General features: G+C 43.5%; 1 protein-coding gene across 3 annotated transcripts; it reads right to left on the bottom strand.

The window, feature by feature from the left end:
- Positions 1–634: 634 nt before the first annotated feature.
- Positions 635–10,760, bottom strand: LOC148518254 (uncharacterized). Of its 3 annotated transcripts, none has more exons than XM_088477293.1 (6): positions 10,596–10,760; positions 5,328–5,388; positions 3,814–3,936; positions 3,355–3,501; positions 3,127–3,246; positions 635–987 (listed from the first exon to the last, which is right to left on the bottom strand). In XM_088477293.1, exons 2-6 carry the CDS (start codon positions 5,372–5,374, stop codon positions 936–938), a joined length of 489 nt encoding a protein of 162 aa, XP_088333419.1. In that variant the 5' UTR covers positions 5,375–5,388; positions 10,596–10,760; the 3' UTR covers positions 635–935. The 3 variants fall into 3 exon arrangements, with proteins under 3 accessions (XP_088333419.1, XP_088333417.1, XP_088333418.1); XM_088477291.1 differs by lacking the exon at positions 635–987 and adding an exon at positions 1,572–2,873 and having other exon boundaries at positions 10,596–10,748; XM_088477292.1 differs by lacking the exon at positions 635–987 and adding an exon at positions 1,572–2,873 and having other exon boundaries at positions 10,600–10,748.
- Between the last annotated feature and the right edge of the window lie 16,178 nt (positions 10,761–26,938).

The raw sequence follows: 26,938 nt of genomic DNA, 5'->3' as shown, positions 1-26,938 counted from the left end.
GAATCCAGCAATCATTTAGCTACACTCAAGAAATGAGAATAGGGGCCCTGTCTGCAGCCCAATACATTTAATCCCTTATCATACCATTCATTAAAACCTGTACTGATAAGGTAATGGGGTTTGTTATTGATGAAAAAAATTAAGCATACTAAATTGTTGATTCTATTACTTGCCGTTCATCACGAAAAAAAGTGTGAAAACGTTTGGTAATTCACACCCCTTATTACCTAGTGCATATAAGAAACTTGGAGTTTTATGGGAGGAGAGAGTTAATTCTTCTATAAAGCAGGTGAACAGGAACATATCCAACATTAAAAGTGATCCATCACCACTGACATAGGTCTCAGAGACTATTTAATAATTGATTACCTAAGCAATTGGGGGCTGGGAAATTCTTTTTACTACTGGCTTCAGGGAACTCTGTCAATTATGAAGAATTTTGCACCGCCTCCCCAACATTAGGTCATTGCTTCTTACTGATATAAAAGGCTAAAGCAGGACAGAGGGATCGATGAGCATATGTCGCTAAATTGCAACCACATTGCTCCAGGCTCCCAAATTGTGTGGGGGAGTTTGGCTAATAAAGCAGTGGGACCTGAACCTTCATTCCACACCAAGCACTTGCGTACTTTGAAACAGTGTAAGAAAGTGTATACAGGATTATAGTGTTATCAATTATTCTGGTGTACATGTAGCTTAGAAGGGAGTAGCACAGACGGAAAGATAATTACAGTTCCAGATGACAGCATAGTCTTTGAACTTGAAGCCTTACCTGCTAAAGAAATCGCAGAAGATGAGGACACAGTTAAAAGAAAACAAATTAGAATCACTCTCACCTTGTGGCAAGTTCTTCAATGGCCTGTGCACCATCTTCAATGTGCTTCAATGGGTGACAATAACAGCATCCTTTCAGTCTGACAGTGACGTAACATCATCTAGATAAAGGCCTTCGCCCCATCTCGCACACCAGTGTGGGCGTAACAAGGACTAGTTAGGGCATCAGGGCCAAATTAGTTACAGTAAAGGAAAACGGCTGAACAAACGCACCACAGTTCTACAATTATCCATTTTTTTTTAAACTGATACAAACATTTCCTATTCATGAAGTAATCAAAGTGAACCCATCACCTACACAAAATGGAGACAGACATTTTGGGGTCTGAACCAATTGACAGTTATAATGATGCACCCTCATGGTCCAGTCCACAAAACCTCAGTCTTCACTATTCATAGGCAATAGATACTGTGAACAATGTCAGTTTTCATTAGTTCCCTACATTGTGTGTGTGTGTGCGGGGGTATAAATAGCAGAAGCCAGTTTCCATATAAATTAGCAGCTATGCTGTTGTGTTTTTACTTTATATAATAAAGAAAATACCAAGTCTGCATATACGTTTGCACAGGTATGTAGGTGCTTACATATATGGAGAGGTATGTAGACCAAGGATTTCATTTTAGCGGTGTAGAGGGGAAGATTTGCAACACAAAGCTTAGACACACCTTCCATCAGCAAAAAAACTAAAATCACTAGAAGACTGACCTTGCTAATGAATGTAAAAACACAAGCCAAAAACGATTTACATTTATATTCGGATAAAAAAAAAATGTATTAACATTTTGAATAAATACGATCTTAGGCAGGAGCAAACAGTTTAGTGTTACAAAGTAAAAACAGAACTAAGCAACATTTTCTTAAAATATGGAAACAAAAAACGTCAACAGTTTTTGTTTAATGTGCGAGTCACAAACTCATCCATTTCGGAATTGTGTCATCCTCAAATTTACTGATCTCTTCAGATTTGTGTTTTACTGGTCAGCTTTGGGAGTTTAGAGCACAAAGGCTAAGCTCCAAAACCCTTATCTTGAAATTCAGCCCTCAGCATAAGAGTAAAAGGGGATTCCCCCCCCCCCCCCCCCAATAAAATTTACAGTTATAGTGTTTTTCTTAGTTATACCAAAATAAATTACACTTACAAAAACAATACAATTTAACAGTTTCAATTGGCTAAAGGATAGTATATGCTCACATTCTAAAAACAATTTCTAGATGCAGAATACATTTTTGCAAAAAAAAACAAAAAGGTTTTACAAGCATACAGATCTGTGTGAACGTTAAACTCTGAGAAACAAATTACACTATTCAAAAAGGTCCTAAGTAATGCAAATAAAACGTGTGCATTACATAGCCACTAAAATGTTACAGATTACAAATTATACTAACTACACAACCTAACATTCAATCCAGGTCAAGCTTTTTATACACGACTAGAAAGGGTTTTAGTTCTAATTTCTAAAAGTATTCACAACATACCAAATTTTTTGTGTTTACAATGTTTAGCTTTAACACTTAGCATTACAAAAATGTATGACAGTATATATTTTTTTTTCTTTTAAATTAAAATAGAGTGCTTGTAATACAAAGAAAAACACAGAGCAATCTTAAAAACGTTGCACAGAAGTCCAATACTTAGATTTATAATTATGTTAATGCTTGACCCATCTTGTTAGTTCTGTCCCGTTGTGCAAGAGCCAATGTCCACACAGTTTATTATGCAATACGTGTTTTTTGATAAAGTGTCCAAAGAGATATCATTTGTCTTATAAAATGCAGTTTGGCATTTTATTTTTCTATGCCACTTAATGCATGAGGGCTGCTGGGAAACAAAAAGAAGTTCTTTCGAAACTCAACTAAACGCTTTTTGGCAATAAAAAGTCAAAAACAAAGAGGGTTTCGCTCTCCGGCCACATAAAAACTGCTGTGGATTGTAAACAGTGTGTCTCTTTAAAAGCGTCTGCCACCTGGCGGTGCGGGCCATCTCTGGCCCCGGCCAGGTGGCGGAGGATGTGGTGCTGCACCGCGTCCATTGGGAAAGCTGTGTGGAAGGATAAAATCATAAGTGTTTGCTATATGGGAAACTGGTTTAAATTAAATTAAAGAAAAGCAAAAGCTAACATGACTTAAATGTGTACTATATTTATATATACAAATATAACAAAGTACTGCATGCAATATTAACATGGCTCCTCTATATGGTCATTAGCTAAGGCTATGCCTCTACAAATATATTTTATTACATTGTTATTTATAGGAAATAGAGTTTAGGTGAGAGAAATAAATGGACTTACCCTCTTGGCTGAGAAAAGTTTCCCCTTGGCGGAGGCGGCAACATACCCCGACCGCGGGGAGGAGGCGGCATTCCTCTAAATCCCATCAGTCCCGGTGGTGGTGGCAGGGGGTGTCCACGTCTTCATGTGGAGAGGGAGAAGGCAAAAGACAAAACAAAATCATTATATAAAAAAAGGTAGAAGTGTTTATTACCAAGCATAAAAGGATATGGAATAATGCTGGAGAACCTTAGTGGAGGAAGAGGTGGTGGCGGTGGGGGAAAGTGCTCTCCCATTTCCCTAGGATGAAGAGGGGGCATAAATCCTGGAGGCCGTCCCCTTATTCCTCTACGTCCGCGAGGGTCCATATATGGATGCATTCGGCCCATGCCACGTCTGCAAGCGGTGCAAATACGGAATTAGGGAAACAGTATTGCCTTCAAATTAACACTCTGTGAACCACTTTATTCAGCTCCTCTAATGGCAAATATCCTGAGAAACTAAACGGGGACTAAAACTATTGACATCATACATTTTACTCTGCTCTCAAAACACCATTCGAATATTTATCATAAATTCGACTAACTTTACGTTATACACATTATGATCCAACTTACAGGAATTACTCTTTCAGAATAAAAAAAAGTCCCTAGCAAGCTAGCTACAATATCCATTCATGTATAATATAATGAGAAGCAACGCTGTCACCTCATTGGTACAATGCCATTCATGGGTTTATCGCAAAACTTTTCTCTTCCAAATGAGCCATGTACTTTCATGCCACGGTCCCCTCTTCCGCTGTAGTTGCCTCTGCTGCGGTTTCCTCGACCCCTTGTTTTGTTAAATAGAAGACAAGTTCACAGGTATGTGCAGGACAAACCAATGGTATTAAATCTTTTCATTTCAGACAATACTTATGCTGGGCATACACTGTCAGCTAAAATGTCTGTTAGACCGACAGACATTTTATCTGACAAGATGAAACCCATCAGATATTTAGTGTTCCCTCTAGCTCCGGCGGGAGGCAGGGCGCCGGAGCTAGAGAGGGCATGTCCGTGCGCGACCGAGAAGGGGGCGTGATCATCGAAAAGGGGGCGTGTCTATAAGACGCGTCCCCTTTTCTTCACTCTTGGGGGCGTGCCTGGCATTTACGGACACGCCGGGCAGCAGCCCCCAAGCCCTGCAGACAGGGAGAATAGATGCCGGGTTGCATGCGCCCGGCGTCTATTCTCCGGCGGTGACAGGGTCACCGCACATTTCTTCACCCGCGGGACACTGCGACCCGCGGGTGAAGACGGTTCCCGCAGGCTGTTAGGGCAGGGCGCTTTTTGCCTTCCAGAAAGAGGGCAGGGCGCCGCGCCCCGCTAAAACAGCCTAGTGGGAACGCTAGATATTGTGGCCATACACTGTGAGATATGTCACAATGAATGGCCACGATATCTGCATTCCACCCATGGGGAGGAAACATTACCCTGTTCCTCTCCTGTGAAGTACCAGGAAAATCACGGATGGTCAGCGGGCAGTGCGCACGCTGCCAGATGCGGCCGACTAATTATTGGATATGCTGGATAATTTTGCATATCCAACAGACCGATAATTATTGCTAGGTCGCGGCAATACACTGTCTAACTATCGGGCCGTTCAGATGATTATCAGCTGATCGGACCAATAATTGGACAGTGTATGCTCAGCATTTTATTTACATATTAGTGAGCAGAACCGACAAATGGCCAATCGTAAGAGAGATGCAAGCCTGTAAGTCCACAGAAAAAGACCAGCATGACAGAAAATGTCATCACATCTCCATAGCACAAATACAGAGGCTCTGTAATAACCGCCACAAACAGGTCTGTAGTAGCAGACCCCACAATTTGATGGAAAGGTATATATATTTTTTGGCCATTTCCAGAGGTTTAGAGTCATGCAGCTAGGTGTACTAGTTGATAAATATTCCTTGAAGGGGGCATGTGTGTCCCAAAAGCAATGGAATCAGTAAGACTATAAATGTATTTGTGTATAAACACATATACACACACAATTTAGTTGTTTATGACTATGTCTACTAAGAAGCGGCTCCTCATTATGTGGATGATCACACATTCTTTGTAAAGTGTTCCAAGAATATTGATAAAAGGTTAAATTGAAAGACAAACTATATGTATTTTGTAGAAAATGTGTGAGGGAACACCTAGTTCATATGTGATGAGTATTGCAGACAATACCTAAATTTCCTAGGTTCTGTTCCAGCTTCAATTCGGTCCATTGGCATCTTTGAGTCAGTTTCTGAAATTTAAAAAACAGAGGGTCTATACGTGCAGTAATAGTCATCTCCCCAGAAACAGCACCTTTTATTTTCTCTGGTCCTAGGATAGTTGTTTCAGGAGACACTTATCCTATTGAGATTATGACATTTAAATACACTTTGGCTCCAGAAAGCTGATGAACATGCTTAAAGGCCCCTACACACTACACAATATCTTTAACGATTCCGACACATCGGAACGACAAATCCGTAAAATATCTACATTGTGTAGTGTGCTCTCCTGTGGGGTCGTCAGCCGCATCTCCTGATCTTATGTGCAGCATGTAAGATCAGGCGATGCGGCTGACGATCCCATGTAGTGCTATGCAGGGGGGTGCGAATATCATCCGATGTGTCGGCCCGTCTGCAGCAGGGTCGTATGTCGCATCGCTGTGTACACACATCGCTTAGTGTTAGAGAAAGACTAAAGAGGAATTACAAACCAGAAGTATATACCTATTGACGACAAATAAGGTATATATATATATATATATATATATACACACCATACATAAGTACAACAGCTCATCAGACAAAGGCCACCAATATGAGTAGTTTCCTCCAGTCTCAGGACACTTTCACCCAAGATAAAGCCATCCTTCCCACAGAGGCCAAAGTGTACTGACTGCAGCACCCAGGAACCACATTTTTCACTGGGCTGCTGTGTGGTAGAGGTGATTATGTTGGTGTGTCCTTACTGCACCTACCTGTAATCTGAGCCTGCTCCTCCTGATACTACTTCAGTTACAGGGCTACACGGAGCAGAGCCACCCCAACAGAGGACATGTAGGCTGACAGCATATGTCTTTGCTTGTATTAGAGAGCTGCTAGCTAGATTTGTTCAACTGAATTGCATGCCCTTAATGGATCTATATATAGCTTCTAAGAAACAATACACAAAGCAAATGCATTGCTACACACTTCAAGGTTAATGTAGTGTCACACTGGCAATTGTTGGCAGCCAGTAAAATAGAGTATCGAAAATTCCCAAAAAAACATTGGAAAGTGTCACACCAACAATTTCCTTATTATTATTATTTTTTTTTGCCAACAGCTATAGCTGTAAACTAGTGGAATTAATTCTGGAAACTTTTAGGAAATTTAGAAAATCTTGCGGTTATTCATTATTTTTACATTATAATCACTTATAATTTATATTCCAATGAAAGTATATGTGAGTATAATCATTACTATTTATTTTTAAGTTGTCATTTGTCAAATTTCCAGGGAAAAATTCAGTACAATTTACAGGTATGCTTTTATTATGGGAAAAAAATACATGTATGCAATTTCAGCAATACACAATTAATATTTTGTTGGATATCCTCTGTTTTTAAGAACAGCTTCGCTTTGTCAAGGCTTCGAGTGAACCAGACGTCCCAGATCTTCAGGTGAAAACACGTGGTACCAGGCCTGGATTATGGCTTCCATCAGCTCTCTCTATGTTTCTTGGATTTTGTCGTGATACCATCACTTTAAGCCTTGACCAAAGATTTTCTATCGGATTTAAATCCGGACTATTTCCTGGCCAAGGCAGGACAGTGATTTGGTGATCACCGAACCACTTCATGGAACTGTTGGTGGTGTGGCATGGTGCTCCCTCCTGCTAAAAGATACACTTCTGTGGGTTACCTTCGAACAAATCCTCGATTGTGGGCAACAGTTTCTCGTCCAGCGCTGCTTCTTGATACTTTTTGGCATTGATATTGCCATCAACAGCAGCCAAACGTCCCACACCATCATACTCACTGGGTGCGTCATAGTTGCCGTGGTGTACTCGGGCAAAAGATCTTCCCTAGGCCAACCGAACAAATTTCACTCCATCACTCCCGAAGATGCTGATTTTGGTCTCGTCACTCCAAATAATCTTGTCCCAGTCTTCTTCTGTCCACTCCTTGTGTGTCAGAGCCCAATCTATACGTTTCTGGTTTAGATACGGATTCTCTCTCGGGGTCCTAGCTCGCAAACCATTGTCACAAAGTTTTTTTCGTATGTTTCGGTCACAAACTGGGACAGCAGATGTTTTCATTATGTTGTTGATGCCTTTTGCAGACCTTTGCCAGTCCTGCAGGGCCAGGCGACAAATTCTGCGCTCATCTTGTTTTGTAAGCGTGGGCTTTCTCCCAGTATGCAGAGTTTCTTTACACCCAACTTCGTTGCCAAACCGCCCGACCTCTTTTCGTAGGTATACCCTTCCACACAAAGCGTCATGGCTTTGCCTCTCTTCCCAGGCGACCAGTCAACACATTTCGAGGTATTCTGAGCCATTTTAGTCGTTATTCACACTTTGACCAGAGCTGCAACTAGCTGTGAGGATTTTAAAGTAGATTGATTGCAAAGGCTGCCACAGTCTGGATGAATTGAGTGCTGAACAAAGCACATGAGCCTGCATGGATGCTGTATGGGACCTGCTCCCGGATCCTGTCAGCATGCTGCCTGCTGTGACTGGTGACAGCCTGCATCTTCACCACTGACAGTGGCTGGTCAGTGTATTTCAAAACTAACTCACTCTCTCTCTCTCTCTCTCTCCCCTTCTCTCGGTTTCCTCTCTCTCTCTCTGACAAATCATGTTAAAATATTAAGTAGAAACATCATAGATTAAAATAAAAATATTAAAGTATTGATTTGGTATAGCAGAATATGAATTTTCTGCATAAATATCAAATAAACATTTTTTTTTTAAAGTGTCCAGAATTAATTCCACTATTGTATAGGTATGCCTGTATAGCTGCAGATCTGGTGATATCAATGATAGGTGACAGTACCCTTTGTGTAACCACTGTTACCCAACTGGAACTATAGTAGATTCCTGTAAATATAGTTTACTTCTAGGAATCTCATGTGAACCCTGATTAAAGAGAAACAACAGTTGTTTTTGGCTTTACAGCTTGTAAAACTGACAACACCAAACAGCGGTCTGATCATTAAATTTCGTTTTCCAGTTGAAATCGTTTTGTGCCTAAATGCTCTCCTTCCCTGTAATGGGACTTTATCAGTGGCCATTCCCATAAAACTCACATGTAGCTGGGATCTCTGCAGATCACCTTGTATCTCCACAGAATGAGATCAGATGCAGCGGGGCTGTGGATGAGAACAAGCTTCTGGATGGAGGAACAACTACTTATACTGCTACCTCTACCGTTACTGGCTTCAGCCAAGTCAGAATACTATTGCCACTTGTTTTTTCCTCCATCACCGAACAAAGACACTGGTACACTTTTATATAAACCGTTCTTTCAATGCCGCCTCATTCCGTACCACTATCTTTAACCATATGCAGCCATTATTCCCCTGGGAAGCTAACCTACCCCTATTAGCTGTCAACTAATATCAGCATAGACTAAATGTGAGTAATGTAGCCTCTGACTGGACAGGGCAGCAGCAAATCAAATGAAGAGGTTGATCTATGTGCATCTCACATCCATAGCAAAGAACCGTTACAGGCGGTCATGAAAATCCAGCACTCCATCTACTACAGCAGTTGCAAACTCGAGTAACCATAGAGGGGTGCAAGACGGGTGAATATAGCTCTTAAAATCCTTTTAACTGGTATTTATGCACAATTTAAAAAAAAAAAAAAACATTCATAAAGATGAACTGTCCAGCAAATATGAGTGGTGGAAGTCCCAAACTCCGCACTCCTTCCATTATGCTAGAAGGAGTCCGGTGTTACATTATATGTGCGGCTGTAGTTTCTAACCGGGACAACATTATTAGTTTTAAAATCAATTGATCTATTTTGCAACCTCATAATGTTAGTGGGAAATACTGGAAGGGACATGAGGAATGACACAGCTGCATTACGTGGTAAACCCAATGCTCAAAGTAAATGCTACCTGGGCTTGTTGTGATGTATACCGATAATCCACCATTTTTATGGCCCCTACACAATATCTAACAATTTGGCAGATTCCGACACATCGGAACGACAAATCGTTAAAAATGTGTAGTGTGTATGCACCACATCGTGTAGTGTGCGCTCCCGTGGGTTTGTCAGCCTCATCGCCTGATCTTATGTGCAGCATGTAAGCAGGGGTGCCGAGAGGGGGGGGGGGCAGCGGGTACAGATTACCCGGGCTTCCTGAGGGGCCCGGGGCCGGCATCCCCCCCTCAAAGCAGCCCAGCACACGCTGTGTGCTGAGCTGCAGTGGGAGACTGCTCGTGGCTGCTGAGCCTGTGGGGGGGAGCGATCACACTGATCACGCCCCCCCTGGCTTTGAGCAGGGCTGAGGGGGCTCAGAGCGCCCCCACCCTCCCCAGCGAGCGCACTGCAAAGCTTTTTTTTGTGGGGGAAGGGGGCGTGGTCACGCCTCCCGCGATTAGGCCACGCCCCATTATACAGGCCTGCTGCGGCTCTTGGCGGGCCTGCATGTAAGATCAGGCAATTCGGCTGACGATTCCATGTAGTGCAATGCAGGTGGTGGTGGTTCATATCGAGCATCAGATCGCCCAGTGTGTACGGACCGCCCAATATATCAGCCTGTTGGTGCGGGATAATCGGCGATATCGCCATGTGTGTTTAGTGTGTACCCAGCTTAAGGTAGGAGTACAAGGGTCAGCTGCTGAGAGCAGAGCAGGCAATGCAACAACCCTACAGACAATGCTGCCTGGTAGTGGGAGGTCCACCAGATTTTATCTTTTTACGCTTTGATACGATTATTAAGGTGACAGCAGATGCTAGTATTTTGAAAGATAATATATGCATAAAACAGGATTTTTTACTCATCGAATAGGACACAACGCAGGGAAAACTACACGCAAAGCGGGGAAAAAACATTTACTGTAATAAAAAAAATACATTTAATGTCATTTTAATACAGGAAATATTTTAAATGCTCAAGCCATAACAATGCAAGTGACATATATCCTGACCCCCCCCCCCCCCCCCAAAGGGATGATGCAGCCACCACAGTCACTATACATCAGTCTTGTAGGTTAGATAACGGAGGGCAAAGGCATCGTCAACTGCTGTGGAACTGTAAGTCCCAGCATACACATTTCACTTCAAGTGATGCTGGTGCTTGCAGACCCAGCAGGATGCCCAGGCCCGATAATAACGTTCTAATGAGCCCCCATGAAAGAGCTGCCGCTATGGGATAATAGCACAGGCAGAGCTCTATGTAGGATGCTCATAGCACTGTGACCCCTACACTGCCCGCTCCCCGGCCATGGGTGCACGGGTACTCACCCACCTCTCTGTACAGCAATGAGGGTGCCGCTCAGCCGGTACAGTGCGAGGAATCAGCCCGAGCCGGCTCCAGCCGCCCGCAGAATAGAAACAGGGAAAATGGCGGCAGAGCCTCCTTGTCATTGAGACCTCCCTGTGTCTCTGCGGGCGGCGGGGAGCTCAGCGGCGCTGATTGGCTGAACTCACAGGGGCTCCACTGGCACTGATTGTATCCCTGATGGAGAATGACACAGGGAAATGGGAAGAGCCTATCAGATGCGGGGCGCCATGTTTAAGACATTCCGTAAGTGGCCTGTGTGAGTCATACAGAGAGGGCAGCTCAGCTGGTGTGTGCCTGTGTGAGTCATACAGAGAGGGCAGCTGAGCTGGTGCGTGTGAGTCATACAGAGAGGGCAGCTGAGCTGGTGTGTGCGTGTGAGTCATACAGAGAGGGCAGCTGAGCTGGTGTGTGCGTGTGAGTCATACAGAGAGGGCAGCTCAGCTGGTGTGTGCGTGTGAGTCATACAGAGAGGGCAGCTGAGCTGGTGCGTGTGAGTCATACAGAGAGGGCAACTGAGCTGGTGCGTGTGTGAGTCATACAGAGAGGGCAGCTGAGCTGGTGTGTGCGTGTGAGTCATACAGAGAGGGCAGCTGAGCTGGTGTGTGTGAGTCATACAGAGAGGGCAGCTGAGCTGGTGCGTGTGTGTGTGTGTGAGTCCTTACTTTACTCCGTACAGAGAGTGGCGTAAATTCATCCCGGAGACAAGTTATAATTTGGGTGCCCCCGTCACAGCCGCTGACACTGTAATGTTGCATTTCACAAGCAAATGCACCCACAGTTGCACACAGAATATAGGCATGCCATGGAGGAGTGAAACCGAGAGGTGTGGGTAAGGTGGCGCCGGACATGACACACTGACAAAAGAAGCTGCTGAGGAGCAGCAATACCAATGAGTTGGTACCGACTATAGATAGCCAGAGACGGCACCTGGTGCATACCCTTCAACTATACAGTTTTAGCCGGTACAGTACCATTTTTTAGTGGTCTGTACCGGTTGGGTACACTCACCAGATTTCTTAAGCAGCGCTGCTGGGACACAGGACTCCCGCAGCGCTGCTGAGTGCCAGCCGGATCTTCTCCGACCTCCGTGCTTCTCTGCCCTGACGCCACCAGTACCGATAATTATACAGAACTTGCAGTATAACACTACTGCAAGTTCTAAACCAACCAGCGCACGATGCCTCCAGCCCCCATGGACACGCCCCTTTTTCTGTGACCACGCCCCCTTTATCAGCGGCCACGCCCCCATGTACCGGGTTGTTACAGGAAAATGTTGGAGGGTATGCTGGTGGTCTGACACGGAGCTCTCCACTAGTGTATAGTGGCTTCTTAGGTGCCAGGAAGAGGTGCCATGTATTGGGCGGCCATCATGGTACACACCTGGTACATAGTTACAGCCCTAACTGGGGTGAATATATTGTGGACAATGGAGGAGGTGCCCCTTGAGTGCTGGAGCCTGGCGGCAGGCACCTCCATTGTCTCCCCTAGTTCTGCCCCTAGACAGAAGGAGGATGGCGTTTCTTATCTTTACCAACAAAGACCCTCTAGCATTGGCCATGGTGGCTGACCCTCCAACATGACCCGTTCCATTAGGTACAATATGCTCTGCTCCTGTACTGCCTTCTTAATTTATGATTGCAGTCACCTGTGGTGAAATAGCTTTCTCATCAATTACCTAGTTCAAAGCAGGTGGCTGCAATCATACATTAGGTGGGAAGTCCAGGAGCAGAGCATTGTGTACCTGATGGAAGGGGTCATGATGGAGGGTAAGTGGCATCAGGGCCGGCTTGAGGTAAGTTCTACCAGCGTGGTCGAGCAGGGGTGCCACCCCATAGAGGGCACACCTCTCCCAACCATCCCGATTTCAGTGGGACAGTCCCGTTTTTTCTCGGGCACTGCTCCACTGTTCCAAATGCGGGCCGAAGTGTCCCGCAGGAGATTGCGCACCCCCCCTGCCCAGCTGTGCGGCAGTGCCAGACCGCGAGGAAGCTGAATGGATTTCAGTGCAGGGAGAGGGCTGGGGGCAGCCCAGCTGCTGAAGGAGTGCTGGGCTCGCCCCCAGCCTGACGTTAAACGGGACACGCCCCTAATACATCATTAAGGGAGTGTGACCTATGGTAATTAGGCCACGCCCCATTTTGGACGGAAGCGACTTTGCCGCCCACAGGGCGCTGTATAGAGAATATCTAGTCATTCACTTACATCAATCCCTGCCCCAGTGGAGCTTTCAATCTGTATTCTATACCACACATTATAGAGAGCAGCCACTGGCCCTGATGCTGATGACACATGACCACAGCCCCTCTTAAAAATGCAGGAAAGGGGTGCACTGGCGGCTACACGGGGATGTTTGTGCACAGAATGGTGGGAAGGAGGGGACATGAGGGTGAGGGACGTGTGCACTTAGGAGGAAGTCTCTCCCCTTAGGCGCCAGTGGCTGTGGACGGGGCTATGTGATCTCCAGGAGGTGCCCTGCCCAACGATTCTAACGACTAGACCAATTCAGAGCGCTCAAAACAATCATGAAAATAGCTGATAAAAAGCTTACACACAGTCCCCAATAATCATTTAGTTCTAAATGATCCCTTTGATTCCAAATCATTTTGCTGATATAGTGTCTATACACACTGTCAGATAATTGTTCTTTCAGTATTAAAAATGCAAATTAATTTTAAGTTCAAATTCACTATTGTATTGTGTGAACATTTGCTACATACCAAGCTGCTGCACTCTACTGTTGATACTGTTGGTTCCACTCTGGTTATTTTACCGGTGAAAATGGATCATGCAGAAGCTGTTGCTGCCTATGTGGTCACTATAGTGTGCTTCCTGCGTGCTCAGAAGGGGAGGGAGAGAAGGGCCCTTATTCATAGGAGCTGCTGCACCAAAAAACCACCCCCCTCCCTACTGAAAATAATAAAACGGGAAAAAAACTGGATGGCCCTAAGCTAGTGTAGACCGACCCCAGCCCACAAGGCCTGAACAATAAATGAAATCAAAAACAGATCCGTCCTCGACATAAAGACAGGAACAGAAATCTAAAAATCACATACAGTCAGGTGCATAAATATTGGGACATTGACAGAATTTTCATATTTTGGCCTCTATTCACCACCACAATGGCTTTGAAATGAAACAAACAAGATGTGTTTTAACTGCAGACTTTCAGATTTAATTTGAGGGTAATTACATCCAAATCAGGTGAACGGTGTAGGAATTACAACGGTTTCTATATGTGCCTCCCACTTTTTAAGGGGCCAAAAGTAATGGGACAAACTAAACAATCCTAAATCTAACTTTCACTTTTTAATACTTTGTTGCAAATCCTTTGCAGGCAATTACAGCCTGAAGTCTGGAACGCATAGACATCACCAGACGCTGGGTTTCATCCCTGGTGATGCTCTGCCAGGCCTCTACTGCAAATGTCTTCAGTTCCTGCTTGTTCTTGGGGCATTTTCCCTTCAGTTTTGTCTTCATCAAGTGAAATGCATGCTCAATCGGATTCAGGTCAGGGGATTGACTTGGCCATTGCATAACATTCCACTTTTCAGCCTTAAAAAACTCTTAAGCTGGCCACACATCTAAAGATTATCTGTCCAACCAGCCAACTAGTTGTTTGGTTGGAATGAAAATCTGATAAGGAATACAATCAGCAATTTGCTCCCAAAAGCTGGAAAATGGACCAAAACTGTTGTTTGAACAAATAGTTTAGATCAAACATTTAACAAACTTGTCTGAACGACCATTTTCATCTGTTTTCTGGCATTTAGGAGCAAATTGCTGATCATCATTTACTCCCATACGTTACCAGATTTTCATTCCAACCAATCAACAAGTTGGCTGGTTGGATGTAAGTTGGTCTAGTGTGTGGCCAGCTTTAGGTTGCTTTTACAGTATGCTTTGGGTCATTGTCCATCTGCACTGTGAAGCGCCGTCCAATAAGTTCTGAAGCATTTGACTGAATATGAGCATATAATATTGCCCGAAACACTTCAGAATTCATTCTGCTGCTTTTGTCACAGCAGTCACATCATCAATAAATACAAGGGAACCAGTTCCATTGGCAGCCATACATGCCCACGCCTTGACACTACCACCACTGTGCTTCACTGATGAGGTGATATGTTTTGTATCAAGAGCAGTTAATTTCCTTCTCCATACTCTTCTCTTCCCATCACTCTGGTACAAGTTGATCTTTGTCTCATCTGTCCATAGGATGCTGTTCCAGAACTGTAATGGCTTTTTTAGATGTTGTTTTGCAAACTGTAATCTGGTCTTCCTGTTTTTGAGGCTCACCAATGGTTTACATCTTGTGGTGAACCCCCTATATTCACTCTTGTGAAGTCTTCTCTTGATAGTTGACTTTGACACATATACACCTACCTCCTGGAGAGTGTTCTTTATTTGGCCAACTGCTGTGAAGGGGTTTTTCTTCACCAGTGAAATAATTCTTCTGTCATCCACCACAGTTGTTTTCTGTGGTCTTCCGGGTCTTTTGGTGTTGCTGAGCTCTCCGGTGCGTTCTTTCTTTTTAAAAATGTTCCAAACAGTTGATTTGGCCACACCTAATGTTTTTGCTATCTCTCTGATGGGTTTGTTTTGATTTTTCAGCCTAATGATGGCTTGCTTCACTGATAGTGACAGCTCTTTGGATCTCATATTGAGAGTCGACAGCAACTGATTCCAAATGCAAATGTCACACCTAGAATCAACTGCAGACCTTTTACCTGCTTAATTGATAATGAAATAACGAGGGAATAGCCCACACCTGTCCATGAAATAGCTTTTGATTGATAGTCCAATTACTTTTGGCCCCTTAAAAAGTGGGAGGCACATATAGAAACCGTTGTAATTCCTACACCGTTCACCTGATTTGGATGTATTTACTCTCAACTTTAAATCTGAAAGTCTGCAGTTAAAGCACATCTTGTTTGTTTCATTTCAAAGCCATTGTGGTGGTGAATAGAGGCCAAAATATGAAAATTCTGTCAATGTCCCAATATTTATGCACCTGACTGTCTATATCAGGATTAAACCCTATCACCTCCCAGCCTAAATACAAACAAAATAATATTTAAATATATATATTGATATAAACATATATAAATTGTACAGGATAAATAATAATTGGCAGGGGCATTAGACTTAAGTAACTAAACAGTAGTCATACCCCGGCTCCCAGATATCTGAAGAGGAATGAAATTCCTCAATTTATTGAAATGAAATATGGTACTGTTTGTGGCTTGAAAAATATAAACATTTAAAGAATCAGGATATATACTTGTATATTGGTGCGGAAAATGGAAAATCAAATCGATACGGCATCAATAAATATAACAAGTACATTAGACTAAGGAGTACTAATATGGCCAAGCCTCAGGTTCTGGCAAAATATTAAAAGCAAAAGGAGCTTTGGACCAACCCACCCAAACATATGCAAAAGGGTACATATAATGCTGAATTGTTGGAATCAGAATCTTCAGCATAGCGTATATGGCAAAAAGATGGGCTTTGTGGAGAGGCGTCACAGGTACAGAGGGCCCATAAGCTGCAAATTCAACGGTCTGGGATTTAGTTGCAGCCTCGATGGAGAGTATATCCATATATTGAGCTTGAAAAGCCTCATACGATTCAGAATGTTCAGGGACCGGAAAAACGTCAATCTTGGAAGAAAATGCAACCACTGAGGAGGATAACTCCAGGAGCTGGTTGGTTGCTGACAAAGTGGGGTCGCCATATTCAGAGATCAAAGGAGAAATTGGAGAAACAGCGAAGTACCGATCACTGTCAGCAAATGGTATCTGAGACATCCCGCTCCACGGTTTGATGGTGTTCAGGCAGCCATTAAAAGAGGCATTGCTTTTCCCCACGTCATGATCACAGACCACCTTTGCGGCTGTCTGAGAGACAATGTGCAGGAAATCATAATGTGAAAGAATTAACTCAGAATGTAGATTCATCACCCGTGCTACAAGCTATTCCTCTGATCTGGCAATAGCTGTAATGAAAAGTTCCATGATAGGATGTGAGGGTATAGCCGCTTCAGCAGCTGAACGTAATAACAATATATTATAACAGGAAGTTAGTGTAAATGATGGTTTTGTTGTGGGTAAGCTACAATGTCAGGCATTAAGTGCAGGGAGGCAGACTGTACTGTGAGCAATGAGTCGTAGAACTGTGCAGAGAGAAATAATCTAGCACATCAATAAGTACAACTGCAGCTGCACTCCAGGATATACAGGATAGAAGCAGAAGGTCCACCCTCAGTCCGCAGTCCTTTACTGATTCAGAGGGGCACTATGGGATGGTCATCCGCCTCCCCAACAACTCAGGGCACTAACCAGAGGAGATTCGCTCTTATCAAAGGAAGCAGGAACAGCAGCACACTCTGAAGCCAACCACAAGTTGGCTGACAGGTCCGTGCTTCGTGGATCAACAGGAGCCCACAGACAACCGCAGAGTAACTGAAGCAGGGTCTTAAACCTTCCCACCAGTCCAGGACACCGACCAGGATGACAGGGAACTCAGTGCCCGAGCCAGGAGTTGCAGCAGCCGCCAGAGTGGAATCTAAGATGGCGCCAGCGGTGATGAGACGCTGCAGAAGGAGACAGCCTGCAACCACAACACAGCCACCAGAAAGAACAGGCTGCCCAACTGGTTCCAGGAGCGTGGAGAGGTAAGTATCCAGCTATGTGCCACACCAGGAGTCCGGTCAGAGGGTACAGGATGCTATTACTGGATATTTGGGCCCAGGAGCTGTAAAGTCAGCCTCCTTCTCCTAGCTCATCCAGGCCACGCCCCCAGAAATATAAAACTTTTACTAAACTTTTCAAATAAACATATAAAGCTTTAGAAAAATATAACATGATCAAACTCTAATGGTGTGTATCAACTACACGAGAGTGGAACGACTGTACGATTACAACATTGTAATCGTTCATCATCCTGTGCAGTGTATAAGGTGCAAATATGCACAACTTGACGATCTCGTCAGGTTGGCCTGCATGTTCAGGCAATGACAAATGCCGACAACGACCAGCGGGAGCGGGCATCACCGGTCATTGCCGGCATAATTACTGCATGATTAATGAGCGAGTGAATGATAACGATGTCGTAAACGTTCAATCGCTCATTTTTCTTGTGTATTGGATACGCACCATAAAAACCCTATAACACATAACTAAATATAAAAATATAAACAGTAGAACAATAACATTGAATAAATATAAATCCTAACCTACAACTATAAACAAAGCAAGCATCACAGGTTCTGATACTGGGGGTCAAAGTGGTACAAACTGTGTTGGCGGGGGGGTCAAAGTAGTACAAACCACCACTGAACCGCTAGTGCTTGCTGGAGTTGAAGTTTTGGGACACAGTGTAGGGATTTGGGGGTGGCAGACATGCAGCGACTGTACTGGGTCACTAAAACCTATGTGTGGTGGGGGTGATGGGTACAGAGGCCTGAAAGCCTCACTGTGGGCCATAAGGTTAGCAATGTAGCTATTCATTGACAACTCCCCTATATAAACCTTCACCAAAGCCTCCAGTAAAATCTTTTCTGCAGCCTTAAACCCCTCCTTTTCCCTAAGTTTGGCAGTCCCAATAGTGCTCACAGATTCGGTCCTCCGATTGAGGACTGCAATGATGGACTGCAGAACATGGTGTGTGTGGGTGTCTGTAGCTTCTGCTGCTGCTGCTGTCTTATCTCTCCTAATGGGCTGGACAGTGGCAGTAGATGGGATGACTGGTGTAGGTGTCTGTGTGGAAGCTGGAGGTTCATCAGAAACCAGAAGATTCTCTTCTGGATCCTTTCGCAATACATAGGACCAGAATATAAAAATTGTCATGTTAATATCTATAGCGATATCCACATTTTTAATGCTATAAATATTTTATATTTACAGATGCCTTCCACAACTGAGGATTTTGAAGAACATTGGAATTTTTCCATCTGCTGAGGGGCCATTGTTGGGAAGCATGTTCGGTTAATGCCACCCCCTCAAGTGGTTCCTATTACTATAAGGAATTTTTATGGCATTTGTCAATTCAAACTACAAGTTCATATTTTTAGATGATGGCAAAATTGGAAGAGTCTCTGACTGGGATTTGGAGCAGATGGATTTCTATGATAGTCTCAAGAAGGCACCACTCCGTTAGCCACACCAAATATGGGCTCAACTTTGTTGTATATTGCGGATGAGGCCTTTGCACTACACCCCAATGTACTTAAACCGTACCCCCAAAGGGGACTCAACCATAAGAGGAGGATCTTTAATTACAGGCTCTCAAGGGCAAGGAGGGTAGTAGAAAAAGCATTTGGAATATTGCGCAACCAGTTCATAATTTTCATACTAACATTAAGTTGAGAATTAACAACATACACTTGGTTGTATTGGCTTGTTATGTCCTACACAACTTTGTAAGACGCAGAGTAACCTCTGTACGAACATTAGGTTTTGATGGGTCCATTGAGTGTCCTGAGGAAGCTGAGAGATGGACACCAATGGAGTCAGGGTTATCTAGAGGTCTTTCTAAACGTGCACGTAAATAAGGAAAAATACTTCCAGTATTTTAATGGTGAGGGTGCTGTGGAATGGCAAAATGACATGGTGATTTCAATGTACAAAAATGACAGTGTTTTAAATGGCAATGCATTGTTTAAGTTGGAGAGCTTAATAAAAAAATTTAAATTTTTAACATCACATAAAACTGTTACCTTAGTTCTACTTACCATTTCTATCAATGATGTTTCATCTATGTCCTCCACATTGTGCAACAAACAACTTGCCCCACATTTTCTTCCAAGGCCCTTGAGCTAAGAGATGACAGTTTTCGGGAGGCTCCCAATCGTCCTGGGAGAGTAGGCAGGTATGCCCAAGACCAGAGCCGTAACTAGACTTTTTGGTGCCCTGTGCCAGAAAGAGCATTGGCGCCCCCCTCATTTTTCAAAGGAACAATACACCCAAAAAAGGGGAATGGCCTCATGGGGAAAGGCCAGGGAAGTGATAGGGGAGACCAGGAGATGCTGGGGATGAAATAAGAGGAAGCTACAAGTGAGAAGGATAATAAACAGAAATTTGACAGGCCCAAACAGCGCCCCCTGACCTGTGGTGCCCTGTGCGATGGCACCGGCTGCACTACCCTAGCTACGGCCCTGCCCAAGACATGCTAACATGCTAGTAAATATATATAGATATTGCATATATTACATCTTGGCAATTAACTCAAAATGTTCTAGCATATCCCAGTACATACTGCATACAGTACATCATGTGATCCATCACCAGAAAAGCCAACATATTTACATGATGGGATCCACTACCAGAATTGCTCCATATGTTTCTAAAATGGGAAATGTACTGGTTCAATGAAACTATGGATGCTAGTAACCCATTCGCAACATGACTAATATATGATAATGCACAGGCCATATCTCTTGTATATATTACATTTTGATATATATTTAAGTTTAAAAATATATATGATATATGTATGCTAACATAGAATGATTGTATATCCGCTTACCACAGCACATGAATGTTATTTCTGGCAAAGCTGGTTTTGCCTTTAAAATGATTGCCACTTTAAAAATACGGGAAGACACGCAGGCGTTCCCGAATCGGCTGCAAGTTGCACCCTATTACATAAGCCCCTATATGTAGAAAAGCATCACCCATGACTGACAGTGAGATGGAAGTGATGGTCTGGATACTCAGCCTGACTGATTATGACTGTGTGAAGACATCTTATAAAAAGTCTTATATAAAGCTGTGAGCCCCTTAGCCCTGCGCAAATCCAGGGGTGGGATGCCATCAGTGTGATAGCTCTCCCCCACAGGCAAAGGAGACTGCCCCTGCTGCAGACAGGAGAGAGGAAGGGGGGCGGCGTCGGATCCGGGCCACTCTAACAAGTCTGGGTAATTAGTACCCGCCCCCCCACTCTGGCGCCCCAGCCTGAACCCATAGTATATTTACCTTTTGCTAGCAAGTGGGTCTTCCCTCCTCCGCGACGCCATCTTCCCAGTGACATCTTCAGGAAGATGGCACCGTTCAGTGAAAGCAAAGTCTCTGGCACTGTGCCTTTGCTCTCTTGTGCGCATGTGCCACCTTCCCGAACATCACTGAGAAGATGATGGCACGGAGGAGGAGGGACCCACTTGCTGGCACAAGGCAAGATGCAGGACTTGGGGGGGAGTGCTTCTTAGAGGGGGCTCGGTGCACAAGAGCCCCTTTGGGCGTTAATAGGCCCCTGGGTGTGTTTGTATTAAAATCTTAATAGCAACGTAACAATCTAGGTCCATTGGCCTTTTCTATATCTTTATATTTTTATTCTTTCCAAGGGTTCTTCAAAGTTGTAATCACAATACTTTATAGGTCACCGGCCTATTCTATAACTGTATATTTCTATTATTTTCAAGGGGTTCTTCAAAGTTGTAAAAACAATGGTTTATAGATCATCGGCCTATTCTATAACTTTATATTTTTATTCTTTTTGAGGGATTCTTCAAATGTTATAAAAACCTTGGTTTATGGGTCATAGGCCTATTGTACTTATAACAACACTGCTTCATTGTGCACAGCAAGTGTTCCCTTTCGTAAGTTCCTAATCTTTTTAAGGGTGAACAAGTATTAAACTGCTAAAAAACAGTGCTACATAGCTCCTCGGAGTGATCCATCCCAGTATTTTTATTATGTTTTGAAAGGATTATAAAAACCTCTTGTTATGGTTTTGTGCATTTTTTAAAACAACTATGTCATATATGGTGTACTGTACTTACTGTAAATATTAGAGGAACATACTATGCTACGTATCATATAATTTAATTAAAAAAATAAATAAAATACAGTCATTAATTTCAAAAAAATGGAAAGACAAATAAAAGCATTTCTATTTACAACATAATATTGTTTTCTCTATTTAAGTTTTCAAAATGTTTAAATCCTGGAGTTTTGGGGGATACTCCAGGTACATAGTGAAGCACATGACAGCAATACTTGGTCACATGTGTCTGCACATGGGGGTGGAGCATACTTGCCTACTTTTGAAAAAGCATCTCAGGGAGATTGTGAAAGCAACACCTATGAGCGCGGCGGTAAAGTGGGCGTGTACTGCTACATCTGAGAGGCGTGTCATAAAAGTGACTTTCATCCAAATGTAAACGAGCCCCAAAGCAGTCAGTAAGATTTAATTGATGTTGAAAACACAGTGATACTTTCTGAAAATGCATGGAGCCATAGGGATCATTGTGCCTTAAAACCAATGCAGTGAAATGATACTAATGATCCCATTTGAATGTATATATCCCCTTTTACTTAATTTATAACATCTTCATAATGTGGATAATGTGCAATCAGGGAGATTGCTAGGGGTAAATTTTAGAGATGAGCGGGTTCGGATATCAGAGATCCGAACCCACCTGAATTTAGCAATCCGAGCCGAGATCCCAGTCGGCTCGGGTTTTCCCGCCTGACTCAGATCTCAAAACGAGGCAAAACGTCATCATCCCGCTGTCGGATTCTCGTGGGTTTTGGATTGTATAAAAGTTCCCCGTGATAGCTTCCATTTTCATTCCCGCTGTGGAGTGAAGAGGAAGGAGGGGGCTGTGATCGCTGTGCTGTGCTGTTGCTGTGTATAGGGGCTGGCTACTGTTGTCACTTGTCAGGAGCTGGTTGCTTAATGTCCATAGGGGCTGGCTGATGTCCAAAGGGGCTGGCTGTTCTGTCCATAGGGGATGGCTGGCTGTTGTCCATAGGGGCTGGCTGGCTGTGTTGTCCAGGGATTGCTCTGTCCATCAGGGGTGCTCTTCATCCCCAGTGTTAAAAAAATAAAGTGGTTTTTTTTCGGTGTGTGTGCATGTTAGTCACACTTATCAGCAACGTAGCAGCGCAGGGGTGCTGCCTGTGTCATTTATCAAGGGGCTGCTGCCTTGTCCAGGGGTGCTCTCCCCCCAAGTGGCAAAAAAAAAAATCAAAGTGTTTATTTTTTTCTTTGTGTGTGTTAGCCACACTTATCAGCAACATAGCTGCACAGGGGTGCTGCCTGTGTCGTTTATCAAGGAGCTGCTGACTCGTTCATGTGTGCTTTCCCTCCCAAGTGCCCCCCAAAAATTCAATCAGTTTTTTTGTGTGTGTGTGTGCGCATTAGCCACACTTATCACCAGCAACATAGCTGCGCAGGGGTGCTGCCTGTGTCATTTATCAAGGGGCTGCTGCCTCGATCAGGGGTGCTCTCCCCCCAAGTGCCAAAAAAAAATTAAGCACCTCCCCAAGTGCCAAAACAAAATTAATCAATGTGGTTTTTTTTGTGTATGTGTGCCCATTAGCCACACTTATCACCAGCAAGGTAGCTGCACAGGGGTGCTGCCTGTGTCATTTATCAAGGGGCTGCTGCCTCATTCAGGGGTGCTTTCCCCCCCTAAGTGCCAAAAAAAATGAATAAATCAATCAGTGTGTTTTTGTGAGTGTGCGCATTAGCCACACTTATCACCAGCAACGTAGCTGTGCAGGGGTGCTGCCTGTATCATTTATCAAGGGGCTGCTGCCTCGATCAGGGGTGCTCTCCCCCCAAGTGCCAAAAAAAAATTAAGCACCTCCCCAAGTGCCAAAACAAAATTAATCAATGTGTTTTTTTTTGTGTATGTGTGCCCATTAGCCACACTTATCACCAGCAAGGTAGCTGCACAGGGGTGCTGCCTGTGTCATTTATCAAGGGGCTGCTGCCTCATTCAGGGGTGCTTTCCCCCCCTAAGTGTCAAAAAAAATGAATAAATCAATCAGTGTGTTTTTGTGAGTGTGCGCATTAGCCACACTTATCACCAGCAACGTAGCTGTGCAGGGGTGCTGCCTGTATCATTTATCAAGGGGCTGCTGCCTCAGTCAGGGGTGCTCTTCCCCAGTTTGTTTTTTTGTGTGGCTGTGTGCATTAGCCGCAACTTAGCTGCACTATAATTGCTTGGTGACACTGCTGCAAGACCGCAGTGAGTATGAACGACGGTCACATGACAGGAGAGCAGGATCCACATACCAGTCTTGTAGCTGCCGGCAGCAGTCATGATGACGATGCAAGGCCGTCAACTTCATCTATGAAGGCCGATGCACCAGGACTTAAGTCAGGCCATGTAAAATCAACTTTTACCCTGTTAAAGAAAAAAATGTCTAAAGCTAAGTTAGTTTTAGAGAAGCAATATGCCATTCACTACATGAAGTGGCAAGGAAAGGATAAGGCCTTGGCCTTTATTTATGACTGGTGGTTCTAGCTGTGATGATTTAAGCCCTTCTGCTTGTAGGGGAGGTACAAAAAAAATTTAAATTGTTAAGACGAGTAAGACACCGGAACCAACTGTGTGCTCCGAAAAGTCACAGATCCCTGAGGATAGTCCAAGTGTGTCCACGGTTGCCATGTGTGAGTCTGACCTTCTAATACTGTACTTGAAGAGGATCCTCCTTCCATCATTTGTGTGCCCTCTGCAAATGTGGGGATGAGCAGCACAAGTCAACATGCTGATGTAGAAATCGAGGATGCTTCTGTGGATTTGCACCAGGAGGATGAGGAGGATATTTACGTAGTTGGCGATAACAACAAGGATGATGAGGATGTTGATGCCGAGGATGTTTGTGTAAAAACTGTAAATCAGGCAACAGTTGTTGCCCATGGTAGGAAAAATCCCCTTGTTGTCATGCCTGGGCAAAGGACCAAAAAAGCCACTTCTCATGTGTGGAATTATTTCTACCCAAATCCGGACAACCTTTACCAAGCCATCAGTAACCGTTGCCAAGTAACAGTGAGTAGAGGTAAGGACCTTAACCATCTAGGAACCTCCTCCCTGTTACGTCACCTGCAGCGCATTCATCAAATTGAAAAGGGTATTTCAAATTTAGAAACTTTGGCTAAAGAAAACGTAACTACAATCAGTCCATTGTGTCACCTAGTTGCTCCCTTCTCTCTGGATCCAAGCGCCTGCAATCTCCAACACCTGCATCATCATCAACATCCTCAATGGTGATCGGAAGTAGTCCTGCATCCAATTTCATAAGCATGACTGACTCCTCTCCTATCCATGATTTCTCAGAAGGATCCTTGAATGCTAAACCTGTTGCTGCTGCTGGGGGTGGATCTTCATCCCAGAAAGGGACCAAGAAGACTACTACTAGTAGTAATTGAAAAAAAAACAATTGACTATTAAACTGTCCTTTGATAGAAGAAGTAAGTATAACAGCTGTCACCCAGTTTCACAGCGGATCACTGACACCATGACGGCTGTGCTAGTATTAGATGGTGAAATAATAAAAAATGAGGATAAAAGTGTGAAGGAAGTGCAAAAGGAGGATGAGGGGAAAATTTGTGTCCTATCTGATGCTAATGAGGATGTTGTTTGCGTAAATCAGCCACCAGTGGCAGCAGTTCTTGCTCATGATAAAAAGAAAGCCAGAAAAACCACGTCTTGGGTGTGGAATTATTTTAATCTACATTCTGACAACAGTTGTGAAGGCATCTGTTCCATTTGTAAAGCCAAAGTTAGCAGAGGAAGGGACGTTAACCATCCAGGCACCTCCTAACGGTTACGTCATTTGCAGCGAGTTCATGCAATTTGTTTAACAAAATTATAATAATTTGTAAATTAATAACAAGCAGTCCAGTATCAGCTACCAGCAGTCTGGACAAGCACATGCAATCTCCACCACCAACACCCTCATCATCAACCTCCTCCTTAATAATTGAAGGTAGACCTTCCAAAAAATGTTTTGTGGGGGCCCATACAAACCAAGGAGTTCAGCCACGAAAATGTCAGTCCTAGTGGCTAAAGTGTTTGGTTTGTTAAACTGTGCATGTCCTTTTTAATATCCCACATAAGAGTGGGTGGGAGGGATAATTCCATCTTGCACCTCTTTTCTTTACATTCTGCACAATTTGGAACATTGACGACTGACATTATTATAGTTTATTAAACTGCCATCCTGTCTGCCACTGTTGTGTGGCAATGTTTCATAGATGTCCTATATTTTTTTAAACTGCCGTGCATTTGTGCTGCTGCTCTGTTGCTTACTTTAGCCAGCCAGCTCGCTGTAGCCTTTGGCCTATATTGGTGCAAATTAGTGAAATCAATATTGTGAGCTGTGAGGTGGTTAAAATGCATGGAAATGTCTGAAAATTATTGATATTAAGGTTAATAATACTGTAGGAACAAACACAGTCCAACTTATGTAGTTTAAGCTGTTTATATAATTTTTTGAAAAAAATACAGATCCAAAACCCAAAAACAAAACACCAAGGATAAAGATCCAAAGCCAGATCTAAAACACAAGGAGATACAGATCCAAAACCAAAACACGGGGGTCGGCGCACATCTCTAGTATATTTACTAAAGTGATAGTTTTTAGAAGTGGAGATGTAGCCCATAACAACCAATCAGATTCTAGCTATTATCTTCTAGAAGATGCTTGTTAAATGTTAAGTAGAATCTGATTGGTTGCTATGGGCAACATCTCCCTGCTGGACCAACCTGGCAGCCCCCTCCTGGGAAGGGGCTGCCACAAAGTCGGCATGTATGCTGTAAATGAATATCAGATATTCAGAGCTTGAATTTCACGTTTGAACTCACTTTTCGGAATCATAATTCATAATGCATGTATTTGCAAATATATATATATATATATATATATATATACATATATGTATATATATATACAGTATATATACAGTCAGGTGCATAAATATTGGGTCATTGACAGAATTTTCATATTTTGGCCTCTATTCACAACCACAATGGCTTTGAAACGAAACAAACAAGATGTGCTTTAACTGCAGACTTTCAGATTTAATTTGAGGGTAATTACATCCAAATCAGGTGAACGGTGTAGGAATTACAACGGTTTCTATATGTGCCTCCCACTTTTTAAGGGGCCAAAAGTAATAGGATTATCAACTCAAAAGCTATTTCATGGACAGGTGTGGGCTAATCCCTCGTTATTTCATTATCAATTAAGCAGGTAAAAGGTCTGGAGTTGATTCTAGGTGTGACATTTGCATTTGGAATCAGTTGCTGTCGACTCTCAATATGAGATCTAAAGAGCTGTCACTATCAGTGAAGCAAGCCATCATTAGGCTGAAAAATCAAAAAAAACCATCAGAGAGATAGCAAAAACATTAGGTGTGGCCAAATCAACTGTTTGGAACATTCTTAAAAAGAAAGAACGCACCGGAGAGCTCAGCAATACCAAAAGACCCGAAGACCACGTAAAACAACTGTGGTGGATGACAGAAGAATTATTTCCCTGGTGAAGAAAAACACCTTCACAACAGT

Source organism: Taudactylus pleione, unplaced genomic scaffold, assembly GCF_031769625.1.
Source record: "Taudactylus pleione unplaced genomic scaffold, aTauple2 ptg000201l, whole genome shotgun sequence".
Taxonomy (NCBI): Eukaryota; Metazoa; Chordata; class Amphibia; order Anura; family Myobatrachidae; genus Taudactylus; species Taudactylus pleione.
The sequence above is the reverse complement of the archived record's forward strand: the minus strand, read 5'-3'. Positions and strand labels throughout refer to the sequence as shown.